This window comes from Zosterops lateralis (genome assembly GCF_965231275.1).
Source record: "Zosterops lateralis genome assembly, chromosome: 15".
Classification (NCBI taxonomy): domain Eukaryota; kingdom Metazoa; phylum Chordata; class Aves; order Passeriformes; family Zosteropidae; genus Zosterops; species Zosterops lateralis.
The window spans coordinates 12335927-12350437 of NC_139775.1; the positions used below are offsets into that span (position 1 = coordinate 12335927).

Genomic DNA, 14511 nt, shown 5'->3' on the forward strand with positions numbered 1-14511 from the left:
TGGACACCAAGGAGGACACAGCTCCTTGTTTAATGTGGACCAGAGCTGCATGAAGCAGATAATGCAGCCCACACCCCCAGGAGATGGAGAGGTCATGAGTGAAATAGGAGAGAAAGAGGAGATGAAACAAGGCAGAAAAGAAAGACACTAGGGAGGGAAAAAAACCCACTTTTTCTAATAACTTACATAAAGGACAGAGCAGGAAAAAGAGCTACCAGAAATACACTGCAGAAAACTGTAGTAATAATCTACTCACCTGAAGGCTTAGACAACACACTAAAGCACTTTAAATGCTTCCTACCCCCAGATTTCTTACCCAAATTAATAAACACAACTCAGTAATTGGTACACTAAATCCCCCAAAATATCAGCAAAGGCTGTACATATCTCACTCTCCCAAAACAACAAAGTTCAACATGGTAAATAATTTTGCAGTCCAGAGCATCACTAAGCCTTCACAAATCCTCAGACAGAGAAATGGCCTCTGCAACGTGACTAAAAAAGGCACAAACCTGGGCAAATTAACACCAAGAAAAGAAAACATCAAACTTAGAGGCCATTACATCTCAAAGAATTTAAAATATCTCAAGGTAAACAGAGCAGATGGAACAACAGACATAGTATCTAATATATCAATTAACAACATAGTATCTAATATATCAATTATTTTCAAATATGCAAAAGCAGAATTAAGTTTAAAGCAGCACATTTTTCTATACACACATAAAACACAGAGCATTACTGCAACCTTGGTTCTTACTACACCGTGATAATTACTTCCATTATTAGTATAATACACTTGGAACAGGAAACACTAGAGAAACATTTACTTTACTATTACCTGCTCCCTTTTGCCCAGCTAATGTCCTTTTTATTTGCACACCATCTCCTGCTGTCATCAACAGGAGCGGTGCAGGAAAGCCACAGGCAAAAACTGAACAAGTTTTGCTTGGAATTATTCATGTACAATACAATTGCATCTGTATATGTACACAGGTAAAAGCTGATCTCATAAAATCATTAAATGTCTCACTTAAAAATACTTTAATACGCATAACTACTTAACGTAGTACTCCAAACCACTCTGCAAAATCATCAGATGTTACTTTTAGCATAACTTTGTGACATACTCTTCATAGATCCAACCTTCTAGGAAGAAGCCATTTACTACTTTTGTTAATGACTTAAAGCATGCTTGATGTTCTGCGACTCCAAAAGTCGACCAGCACTTAAATAACCCACTGCTGGGTGATTATTGATTTTGGATATACTCAGATGCACTTCCTCCTTACTCAACAAACATATGGATCCAAAGAGATGAAAACCAGAGATGCTCAGAGAAGACTCCAAGTAACTTTTGACAGTATTTTACTGCACATCAGTGATTTTATATTATTTCAGCTAAGTCATCCTGTCTTTAATAATTTACTCCCCTTTCATCCTGTCCCTCTTCTCCTGTTTCACAGCACCACAATCAGAGTTAGCAATCCCTGCACATACAACCTGAGCACCTCTTGTTCCAGCACTTACTCTGACAGAATAGAGTGTTACACTATTTTACCTAAATAGATTAAAACTGGTCACTAGGAAAGACACTTGCTGCAAGTACAATACCGTGTGCAGGAGTACGTGAAGTACTTTTGAACGTGAATCACAAGAGCACTCTGCACAAAATTGGAAACCTGTAATAAAACCACTGATTGGGATTTTGTTCAGTTTGCTACAAATAGGGATCCTGGTAGTGGCTCCAGCTAAGCCAGGATCACACCCTGGGCTGCAGTAAAGGATTCAAGGGAAGTTGTACAGAATGAGTTTATTTTTATTATTTCTGTCTTATTGAGGTTTAGGTGGCACTAGACATCCTTTCAGACAAGATGAAAGAACCTGGGGCACTCAGAGAAAGCCTGGGATGTATCTCACCTCAGCATGGATTCAGTCCTTCATGGTAGTAATTCTACAGTTTAGACAATTGCCCTGCAGTTTTTTAGGTTCACGTTGCAAAATTTTAAGATCCATGTTTAATGGTGTATCCACCTCCACACATACATAAATCTGCGAGTAAAAAAAAATTCAAAAACTGATCTTGCCTCTAGCAGCTTGTCCTTAACCACAACAGCATTCTTTTGTGAATGACTGGCCAATTGATTGTTCTTCTTTCAAATGCATGTTACAAACAGCTTATTGAAAGGAAATTGAGTAAAACCATTGGGACCTACCAAAAAAATGCCACTATGTCCCCATTCAAATCTCCTTGACTGGAAATCAACTATTCTCAAAGCTAGCAGGAATCAGAAAAAAATCAAAATTTTTCTCCTTCACCAATAAAGATCACATGGAGTTGCAATGTTGACACGGTGCTATTGAAACTCTCTTTCATAATAAAAAGTTATATTATTAAACCTACAGAGAGTTGCTCACAACTGGACGCTCATAATATTACAAAGGCCATGTTAAATCTGCCTGGGATCAATCTGCATATATCTATTTAGTGAGTCTCCACAGTTTGCCAAGAGCAATGGCTAATGACACCCAGCATAACAGATTTTAAACCAAGGTCCCTGTAATTAAATTGTGCAAGCAATATTTGTCTGTACATTTGTAAAGCCGACTGGTGAACAATGTGTTAAATGTCAGTGCAGATCCATAGATAAACAGACTTCTTGGAAACCTGCCTTTTCATTGCGCTGTTCTTGAGGGAGAGCATCCACAGCTTTCAATATAACATAGCAATTTAGAAAAAAATATATATCTTTTTTTACAAACTGAACCATACCAAAACTTTCTCAAATAGACCCTGAAGTCAAAAGGAAGGAAATCTAATTCTTTATAAACAGCATGAGAGCTACTTCAACATTTTCTGTCCATTCCTCTGTAAGAAAGGAAACCAGAATGCAAGGAAAGGATCCACAATAAAAAAGAGCAAATAACTATACCATATTCCCTGAATATAACAGGTTAGTGGAATTGAAGTGTTATCCTGCAGAGAATGGAAATTCACTCCAAGGGGAAACAGAAGGGAAAAGGTGTCTGACAGGTAAAATACAAGTTGGATATTAGGAAGGCAAAAAGCAAGTAAGAGCAGATAGCAAAGGACACAAAGCCAAATAACAATAAAGCCTATTTGCATATCAGAAGCAGGAAACTTTGCAGGGAATCATTGGATTTGCTAGAGCTGGGATTGAATAGAGCACTTGAAGAAGATAAGGGCACTGCAGACAATCCAAACTATGTCTTTTCACCAGCCCTTGCTATGGAAAATGTTGGGAAAACACATCTCTGACTTCTCTGATAAAGTGACTGACATTTCTTCAAACTGAAAAATCAAAACGGGGTGAGGAAACACAATCAATTGAAAGCAATAAATGATGAGGGATGAGCTCCTGTCCCACTCCCATCGACGGGTCTTTTACCATTGATTTTAGCACTGTCAGTATTTTACTTCAGGACTGAACAGAAACAGTTTCAAAACATGAAAAGGCTGAGCTGGCCATCACAGTGGATTGTTCAGGTTGCAGCAGTGGTCACAAAAAGCAAGCAAAATCAGAGAACACAAAAGAACAAAAAAAAGGTACAGTAGGCAAGACTATCTTTTTCGTCAATATCCAATCTCTTCTGGAGTGTCTATTCAGCTTAGGATTCTTGCTCTAAACCAATGACAGTGGTATTTGACAAGAGTTGGACAACAATCAAAAATGATTATGGAAGCAAGTTTTAAAAGCTGGAAAGAACCAGGAATTTAACTTAGCAAAGAGATGGATAAGAGGAGACACAGTAGACCTGCAAAGAATACTATGAGATATCAGCAAATAGGATGCTCTTCAATTTAAACTTTCTCCCAGTACCAGAGAAAAGAGAAACTCAGGGCAACAAAAAGTTACCAAGTTAAAAATAAAAAGACCAAAACATTTTACAGCATAAACCACAAAAAAGTGTGTAATTAATTCACAAGGATTTCACTGTCATAATAGCAAAGAATATTGTTTGATGCCTTTGCTATTGCTTTTCTTTCTTGTTCAACCCATAGAAAGAAATTAGTGGCATGGCGACAAACACAAATTTGCAGAACTCATTTAAGAGAATGTGCTTTCCTTTTCTTCTTGCCCTAATGCACAAAACCTTTTTAGGCTGGACATGATCCAGGATGGAAGGGGAGGTAAGCTGAGGCAAGGATGAGGACAGCCAGGAGAGAAGTTCCAAGCACTGCCTGTTCTGAGCTCCATCCTGCACATGTAACACAAGGGGCTGGTTGATGGCTCAGAAATCTGCCAGCCCTTGGCACTGGATATATTGGGTCCTAGTCTAGAATTAAGACAGAAACACTAAACTATCAGCGTGTGAAATTTGCGACTTAAATTACAAGGTAGAGCCATCCAAGGAGTCTCTTGCATAATTCATGACACTTCAGAACTTCACATATAAATCAAATAGACGGAAAGTCTATCATTTCTGCTCTGTTTAGCACAGATCCACACACAACTTGGGTAATGGCTGCACAAACAAGCTCTCTAGAAAATACAATATTGCAGACATGCTCTTCACAATACTAATTCGCACAGTAAATTTTGTACAGGATCATTCAAGTAATTCTTTTATTAAAACTACTCGTGTCGAAAACGCAGAGGTCATTAAAAATAATCAAATGAGTGTGGTTTGGGGTCTTTTGGTTGCTTTCTTTGGCCTCACAAATGAATGCCTACAAACACTCATTTGCAATGTTTTTCCATATTGGACTTAATTAAAATTTATGTTGTGATTCACGGGCTGGCTATTAATCATTTTGTCTAACACTGTTGAAAATGAAACTCCAGGTTCCACAGAGCTCCAACACGTACTAAGAAGCTCCAAACCCAGTGAGAAAACATTCTCCAGGTTCAACAGCAAACTCTGACAGGCCTCCAGCCTTAACAGGGTGACTAAGCCTAACGCAAATGAAGTGTGTCAAGGGAAAAAAACATCATTGATAAATACATACAGAGCTTTAGAAAGAGCAGTAACCTTGACTTACTGTGGCTGTGCCGGAGACAGTTTGTGCATTTGTGTCAGGTGCACTCTGTTCAGAGTGTGTCTGGGCAGGAGGGTACATGTTTAACGTGTGCTCTGGAACAGTGCTCTGGCCTGTGTAGTCTGGAGCTGGGTGCGGATGTGGGGCTGTGTATTCTGCAGGGATGCCGTTCTGGGGTGGAGCGAACTGCGCCGAGGCATAAGGCTGTGCCATTGTGTCAGGAGGTGCTGTAGCTTCCTGATTACCCTGTGGAAATCAAAGGGAAAAGAAGAAAAAATATAATGATAATAAAAAAGGGAAGAAACGCGGCGTGAGATAAAATCGGTGAAGGTCCCGCACCCGTAACGCGGAGAGGGATGAAGCATCCTGGCCTCAAAAAGGGCACAGTGGCTGCTTCTTAAGGAGAATATTTCTTATCTGCATTAAATCCATTTTGTCAACCCTATTAAATATTACCATAATTAGACAAACAAATCTATTGCTCGCTGGATAATTGTAGACTAGTCTTTAAGCGGGAAAGGTCACTGAGATCTGCCTGCACTAATGATGCCTCAACTCACACAAGGAAGCAGGACAAAGGCAGTTTATTCCAAAGGTTCCTGAGCACAACTGCCAGCACAGAGCTTGGGTGAGCTCAGCCCCCAGCCTGTGATCACTCTGACTGACCATTTGCAGAACACAATATATGTAACCCACACACATGGCGGGACTTGGATGCATACTGTTAACAAACACTAAAAAATACTGATGTAAAATAATGCCCTGAGATATCTGAGGTACTCTGTATTGAGCAACTGCATGCCACAAATGCAAAATAATTATGAGATCCAGCCAAAATATTAAATATTTGAATCTAAAAGTGCATCAGTTCAAAACCTTAAATAACATAAAGGAAAAATTCTATGTCAAGAGAAATAGATTTAAGAACTTCAAAGGTTTTACATTTGAAGACAATAGTATTTCATTTTCAGATCACATTTAGCCTATAGCATTAATAACATTATCCTCATGCCTTTATAGACAGATCTATGTTTCTATTTGATATAATAAAGAATAGCCAAGCCTGTTAATTGATCAATTAGAAAATTTCTGACTAAATGCTTTGCTCACACCAAAAAGCAATAATTCTAGAGGAGGAAATGTACACTACAATCTTTCTGAACCTATATAAAAAATGTCCAAAACGGGATTTTGCCTGAGACAGCATTAGAGGCCATTAGGGCAGACACTATCCCAACCTCAGATAAACTAATTTACAAAATAAAATTATCCCACTAAGTAGCAAGGAACGTGAAAATGCAAAGTTAAGTTAAAATATAATTACCTTTCCAACTACTTCATCATTCTCCTACCAACGTACATGGTACAGGCACCTGTCCAAGGCTATTGCAGGGATTTTATTTGTACTCATCAGTCCATGACTTCCTAATTTAAAATAGGCTGGATGAATAAAAGACATTCTTCTGCACTTTATACTTAAGGGCATTTCCAGCCAATTTCAACTAATTCAGACATCACTTCTCTGACCTGAACTCGTCCTGAACTCAAGAGCTTTTAAGAATTTGCACAGGAGTTAAGTCCTGGTACTTGACAGGCTTAAAAGAGAAAACTGAATTTTCCTTTGTAAAAGGCACTCAGCATGTCCTAAAAAATTAGAAATTTATATTAGCAATCAAACCCTCTCTAATTTAAATCCCATTTTTGCAGCTGGTTTAGTGTATGGCCTTGAGCAAGTGGTTTCCATTGCTTCATTCAGCCGTCTTTAGCAGGAAACCAGTGTCATTTACTGACTTCACAGGGTTTAGTCACTAAGATTTGTTTGCATATCTACAGTCTTAGCAAGGCTAATGCTGCACTGAAACTGGCCCTGTTAAATTTCCGTGGAGGTTAAAAACTCTTGTAAATGTGTACTTTTACACTCTAATATTAAAATGACAACGTTCCTTTCTTATTTCTTTTACCTAGTATTTTCACTATTAAAAAAAATATAAGGAAATCCAGATGAAGCAAAACCCAGGAATGACTGGATTACACCAGAGACATTCATTAAATGTTAAAGAAGGACTTTTAAAACTTGTGTGGGAGGCAGCCAACCTTAAATTTTTTAATCAGCCTGTTTCAGGAGGGACTTGAGCAAAGGGTAAGAATGAACAAAAGCAAATCCAGATTTTGCCTCTATAAGCATTTTCACTGTGCTGCTTTTGAAACACAGGAGCTGGTTAGTGCTGGTCCTTAAGCCATTCCTTCCTGTCAGATGCTGAACACGGCCTCAGAGTCAGCAGCTGTTAAAAAAGATCAGCAATGGCAACGGAAGGACCAAGGGGTGATGTCCAGGTACATTTCATCTAAAGGGTTTTGTACCACCTACAGTCCTAAACCAGATGTTGCTGAGACCCTCACTGTTTCTCATTAACCTTGACAGCAGTTCCATGAGGACCCTAATTAATATTCAAAGCATCCACACCTAGTGCTAATTACAGCTCATATTTAATTAAGAGGGCTGAACTTTTCTATTATTTTTACCAGCAACTCCAAACTTTTTACATTTATCACCTAATGGCAAATTGTGCTGGCAATTTCAGAACCTCCACAATGCTGAGACTCTTCTGCCTCTTCCATTACATGTGTTCAGCTGAGGTCTGGCTCATTTATTTATAAATGAGACCCCATTAATAAGTAAACAAAAAAGGTCAGGGATTTTGAGACAAATCAAAGGGATTTGTCTCCTTTTTATTTTTATTTTTTTTACTAACTTGTACATATGCAGAGATTTACAGCCTCGCCATTGGAGAAACCACCCCCAATATGCTTAAAGCAGAAAACTGACACAAGATTATCAGTGGAAGCTCTGCAGGTTCATTTAATTGTTGGAAGGCAAGGGACATTAAAGAAATTAAACTTGCACATGCTACTGCAGGCCCTAAGTTTAAAATGAGAGTGACAATAAATCTGAGATGTTCATCCCTTAAAATAAGTGGCTACTGAAGCCTTTCCTAACCTTTAAAATTAGTGTTAATTTATTATTCTTAATTAATTCAATAGACACAGTATTACAATGCAATATAAAAGCATGTATGTTTAAACAAGTTCTTTACTATTTACTTGGCTAATAAGAGCTAAAGCTAATTGCTCAAAATACTAATTTCTATCAAGAACAATGAAGTGTCAGTTATTACACACTTGTAAATACATATGGTTGATGGAAACCCCAGAGTACACAACAGACACACTGGAACCGACTTTCAGGAACCAAATATTCTTTAAATAGAATCACCTAAAATGCTCCTTTATTGTGCTCTTTAAAATACAGTGGGCTGAAATGAATAAAAGAAATAATAAATTCTAATGCATTAAGCTGAAAATATGAAATGGCCCTAAAAGCAAGAGGAAATATTGATCCTACATTAGCCTATGAACTCAGGTATTAGAGTAATTTCCAAGCTGTGTATGACAGTACACAGGCATGGCTTAATACCACCTAGGCAGGAGAGGCTAAACAGAAGTTGTCCCTTCAGACTCAGTTTTAAGTATCTTTAAGATTAAATGACCCCTTAACGCTCACTTTGTGCATGGATTTTTTTAAAAAGTGGTTGTTGGCAAGAGCAAGGAGAACAAAGGATGGCAGACAGTCAGGCTCTGCTAAATGTTCTGGCCCGAGGCTTAATGAAAACCACATTTCAACTGAAAAATATGCTTTACGTGGCAGTGTATAAAACTAAATTTATTGCTTTCTGGTCAAATGTTGAACTCTAAAGAATCAAAAAAAAAAAAAAAACAACAACAAAAAAAGATTCCGACAATGTAGGCAAGTGAAGGTTCTCCTATTTCATCCATGTTACCCCATTTGAAGAAAATCTTAGAATTTAAACTGCTCCTACTATCTCAGATCTCAAATGCCTTTTCAGCATTGCCTGCTCTGAAAGGATTTCATAATTAAGAAATGTATAAAAAGTGTCAAAACATAATAAAGCAAGCTTGTTATGTTTGTACACATAGGAGAGAGCACAGAAAACATTACTTATGCAGCGTTCTTTTTTCTTTTTTTTAACACATTTGCAGGATAAAAATATATTCAATGGGAACCTTTCTGTTTGCCTGCATTTGGAAGTCGAACTCACAGTTTATTGTTTGTTTTGCTCCGTTTTCCGTTTGGTGCATTTTGTTTCTTTGGCAAGAGACGTCTCACATTTAGAGCAAGCCTCCTGTACTGTAGTTAAATGAGCCAAACTGCATCGTATCCTTAGGGCATGGAAACGGAGAAGAAAAATGCAACATTTCTGTGCAAACCTGCTGGTTCTAAGGGCTCAGTTACATCTATCAAGCACAGGATTCCCCATAGCTTTGCCCTCCTCCAGATTTAAGCATCAAAACAGGGTTAGAAAGTCTTGCATGCAGTGGTGCAGCTGCTTATAAGAACTGCCCTGGCTTGACTAAAAATCAAGAGTTCCAAGTAGAAATAAAAGTGTAAATACCTGCCGTACCATGGTGCTGCCTCTTTTCTCCATAAACTTGGCAGCTGCTCTGGTCCCAGGCCATGCAACATCTGCCCCAGAGGAGCATCAGTGCTGGCTGGGGCCGTGTGAGTGGTGCAGGGCTGGGGGAGATGGGGGTGTTGAGGGAAGGGGAGAGCCCAGGCAGGGTTCTCTGACCTCCCTGGCAGCATCTGACTGCTCCCAAAACCTGGTCCAGATGGGGCTCCCTCCGCGCCGGCCGCGCCCCATCAATCACAGCAGGCCACTCCTCTGGCTCCTGCCACTGCTCCTGGAGTGCACCACCGAGCAGATGATTACACAGGGAAGGAGGGGAAAAAACACAGCTTGACTATGTTAATAGCTGTTTAAAAAACATTGGGAATGCTACTATGGAAGTTGCCGGAAGCTGAAGGGTTTTGTTTTAAAATTAACGCGTCTGTGTTCAGAGTTCCAAAACTAAAAAACTTCCAAAATTAAAAAAAAAACACCCTAAATTTTGGCTTTGTGATAGCTACAATGTCCAGTTACACACATGCATTTCTGTGGGATTAATTCCTCCTCCATGTGGCAGAGTTAATATCAATAAGGTTCTGATCTTAAAATTGCTGAACGCCACAAGCAAACCGCGGATACTGAACTAGCCTGGTTTGGATTAAATGTACTTTATCCTTCCATTCAAATGAAATATTGTTTCCTTTTTTGTTTCATTTCATGACATCGCTCTCGCTTAGCAGGGGAAATATTTCTGAAGTCCTTCCAAGGTTCAGTTCTGTGAGGCACTTTAAGCAACCTAATGTTTCACTCTTAAAGGAACTTTCCTAGATGCTCCAGAGATAGCTTCAAAATGATTGAACTCCTATCTAAAGAAATAAAGAAAAGAATAACAAAAAAAAGACCCTCAAAAGATTCAGCCAGCCCCAAAGAATACACATTTATTGCCACTGTTGCAGACTGCCTACAGACATCAGGGTTCAGAAGCAGGGCAGACACGTAACACTGGAATTATTCTAACAAACCTTCCAATTCTAAGAGGTGGGCAGAGCAACAAACAGTCATCAATTCATCATTAAACTTATATTCCAACTGAAATATATTGGAATTCTTTGAAGTGGCAGGGTAATTCTTCCAGATTTGTTGCTGGCACTCCCCAATTAATGATAATAAAAGCAGCCACTTTGGATTTTTCAGAAGGAATCAGACATCCAACCACACTGGACTGATAATCACAACTGACTGACTCTGCGAGCTTTCTCTGTTGTAGCTTAATTATCTGACCAGGCCACTTGACTCGCATCATTTGCTTCTGCAATCACACAAAATGAATGCTGCAGCCACCGCTCTTTTTTGGAAAGTTCAGGACAAAGCCAAATTCAGCTTCCAAAAGTAAGATAATGCAGAGTAACTTTTTTCAGAGAGAATAGGGGAGGAAAGATTACAATAAATAAGCAACAGATAATTTTTTTACTACCTTAGCAGGAAAGTACCATTTCATGTCTCCCATTGCAGAGGAACATTTACTTTTGGTCTTTTTTACATGTAACATACTGTATTCCAGTGAAAGTCTGTGTTCTTTCTATGCTGCATACGTGTTTGATAACAACGTGTTCACTTTGTGTCAGTGCCTGAGGTATGGAACAGCCCAGCAGCTGAAACCTCCCAACAGCCTGCAAAGGACATTTACTCACATTTCACTGAAAGCAGCAAACTACCTGCCAGATCTCAGTCTGAATTCCTGCCTGAATTCAAGAGCACAAAACACTAAGGACACACCAATATACACAGACAGAGACTTCCCTCCCACATCTTCACTCATTCCAGCTGCCGAAACTTTTGACTGCCTTTATGATGCTACCATTGATTATCAGAGCTTTCCTTATCCTACATGGCAAATCTTTTTCCTGCTATTTCCAATGGCTCAAGTGGACATGACTCTGCCACACTGATTTGTTTTGTTTCCACGTTAACACCCAAATATTTCTTTTTAAGTTTTCTGCCTCCCCCTTTCTCCAACTCTGACTCTTAAGGTCTTTCCAACTGCAGCTCAACCTTGTATTCCATCAACCAATATTTCCCTTGAAAACAATTTTTACATCACATTTGAAAAACAATTCTCCAAAATGGCCTTCAGAGCCACATAGCAAGGCACTCTGAAGAACTCGGGTGTATCTACAATGAGAATTGCTTCTTAAAACTTCCTAAAAAGTATAAAGTATAAAAGGATCTTGTTGTTATCCACAAGTCAGTATAGGAAACTCCGCCTCATTTGTGTTACACCTTTACTACTGAGGAGGATGCAGCATCCTTGACCCAAATAGCAAAAATAAAGGGTTAGGTTTTTAACATAAAAGGTGCATGAAAAGCCATCTGGAATACTGACTTTTAAAGGGACTAGCAGTCAACCTTTATAAGTTTAACTCAGCTATGAGTTCCAGCCCTCAGGCATCAAGACCAAGGTCCCAAAACTGCTGAAAAGACATATGTGAAGTGTCAGAATGCAAACACACAGCACAGCAATCAGGGAGCAGTTCTGGGGCTCTGCAGAAGCTACAGGAGTGGGCTGATGAGAGCCTGGCCAAGTCCTGCTCTTGGGCCAGGATAATCCCTCACACTGGCCCATGGCCTGGCTGCCTGGCCAGAGAGCAGCTCTGCAGAAAAGGATGAGCAGGGCCGGGTACAAAGCAGTGCCCTGCCCTCCAGGCAGCCAGTGTGAACTGCTCTGCAGGCTGCATTAGCAAGGGGTGGTCAGGGAGGTGAGGAAAGGGCTCATTCCTCTCTGCACAGCACTTGGGAGAGCAACTGGGACACCAGTCTGGAGTGCCTCAGGACAGGAGCTGTGTTTGGGAGTTCAGTGCTGGGTTGCCAGGGCAGCTGCAGGGCTGGAGCACATGGCAGAGGCAGCTGGGTCAGCATGGCCTGCAGAAGGGAGGGCTCAGACAACCTAATTGCATCTTCTTCCACTTAACCAAAGGTTACAGGGACTGAACCTGCAGGTACAGAGTGACAGGACAAGGAGCAACAGCTAAAAGTTGCCCAAAGGTAAATTCTGGTTCGCTCTGAAGAGTAAGATAATGAATATGAGGGAAGTTAAGCATAGGAAAACGCTGCTCAGAGAGGTTATGGCATCCTGGAGACTTTCAAATCTGAACTCCAAAAGCCCCTGAGCAACCTAATCTGTGTAGTTACCCCTGATTTAAAAGGGATATTGGGATTAAGTGAAGTTCCCTTTCAATCAGAATCATTCTGGGATTCCATGTGGCTTCAACAGTAGCAGAATAGCTTCAAAATGGATTTTAAATTTTTATCCCATTTGATGACTTTCTTCATAAAGGATTTACTGAGAAGGAAGAGACTCATTTCAACTTCCAGCCTGTTTCTGTCCTCAAGAAACATCCTTTGAGATGTATTTGAGATGTTTCCTTAGAAAAATATATTTTCATTTGTTTAATCCACAGCCAGAGCAGTGTGGAAGCAGCAATTCTTATAGTTCAGGCAAGACAAGTTTCACAAATGATTTAATTTAATGCTGTGAACCATGACACGTTTTCATTTTCTGCCAAACGTTACCATTCTCAGCATATGCAGAGGAACAATGCCTTCCATCTCCACAGAAAGGAGTAGTTTTCTCTACCTTCTGCATGACCTCTAAAACAGTAACTACAGCCATATAAGTTTTCTAATTTTATCTGCATTTTTTCTTCTGAAATAAAATTTATTTCAAAAATTAATTTATCAAAAACCACTGCCACCTTTTAAAGCTGGATTGTAACAAAACTAATACGTCCATTTTCTTATTTTTTCTAATAAAGTGATTAAAACCCCATTTTTTAAATTCTTTTTTTTTCTTTACAGCAACACTGAAGTTATGGGACATACCAACCCAGGTGACAAACCATGCAAACCAATGTCTGATCCAGGCACAACCCTGCCCTGAGCTTTGCAACCCATTTTTCTGGATTCCACTGAGACACTTCCTGCCTTGTAACCCATGCACAGGCATAGATATTTCCAGAATTCGAGTCAAAAGACTTCTCTAAATGGCACCTTATTGGTAAAGGATGGAACTCTGAAAAGGTTTAGAGTCTGCAGAGAAAACTGAGCACATTCAAATCCAAAAGTAGTTGCAGTTATATGGTTTTCAAGAGACTATTTCTAAAAATCTCATAAGTTCTTACAACATAGCTAAAATTATTCATTCAAGATTTTTTGTAAGTAGAATTCAACACCTCAATTCCAGTTCACTCCAAAAAACACCTGACTCAATTTTTCAGGAGACTGGGACTGGATACAGCTGGTTCTTCAAGGTGCCTAAATGGAGCAATTTAATCTCATTGATATTAATGGTTGTCACCAAGTTATTCCCAATTTAGAGATGCCAGCTCATGTGGAGTTTCAGTTGGCCTTGCAACGGACATACCATAGAGTAGAGCCAAGTATTGACCAGATCTGTCAGCCCCAGAAAGTGCTGAACCTACAAAAACATTTTTGAGAGCCATTTATGCCAGAGAGAAATGGGATCAGAGTTCCACACTACCTAATTAGTGATTAGATGGTGATAAACAAAACACGGGCAGGATGAGTGAGGGGTGCCGCAAGGATTGCACACAGGGAACAAGAACACAGGGCTGGGAGACCTCTGCAGACCTTCAGAATGAGCAGAGCACCTCCCAAGCCTAAGGGCAGCAGCCCTTAGTGGAGTTAGAACTGCCAATACCATCTCTTTAAACTGGACACTTTAAGTGACCTCTTTTAACCAGGGGGACAATCTTTCAATGCTGAGCTCTGATGGAGCCTCAGAAAAGGAAAGGGGACATTTCTCTTCATGAACCTTCCCTGTGAATTATTTCCTAGGGCAGCACCAGGACAGCCACAGTTCATCCATCAGGTGTGACACAAGTCTGACCCCCAGTACCACAAATGGGAGATCATTACATGACTCACCTGAAATAAAACAAGGAACACAGTCAGCCAGGGAGGGAAATGAGAATGCAATGCCATAAGCTGCCCTAAGCAGCAAAGCTGACAGATCATCCCTGCTCA

General features: G+C 39.8%; 1 protein-coding gene across 22 annotated transcripts in view; it reads right to left on the reverse strand.

Moving 5' to 3' along the window:
* Positions 1 to 14511, reverse strand: part of RBFOX1 (RNA binding fox-1 homolog 1) — a 1119155-nt gene that overhangs the window by 117975 nt on the left and 986669 nt on the right. For 21 of the 22 annotated variants that reach the window (XM_083872230.1, XM_083872241.1, XM_083872231.1 and 18 more), the window contains one exon: positions 5006 to 5248. In XM_083872230.1, the coding sequence (XP_083728356.1) occupies positions 5006 to 5248 (243 nt within the window). Of the gene's footprint in view, positions 1 to 5005; positions 5249 to 9651; positions 9738 to 14511 lie in introns of those variants that run through there. The other variant, XM_083872235.1, reaches the window with a different exon arrangement.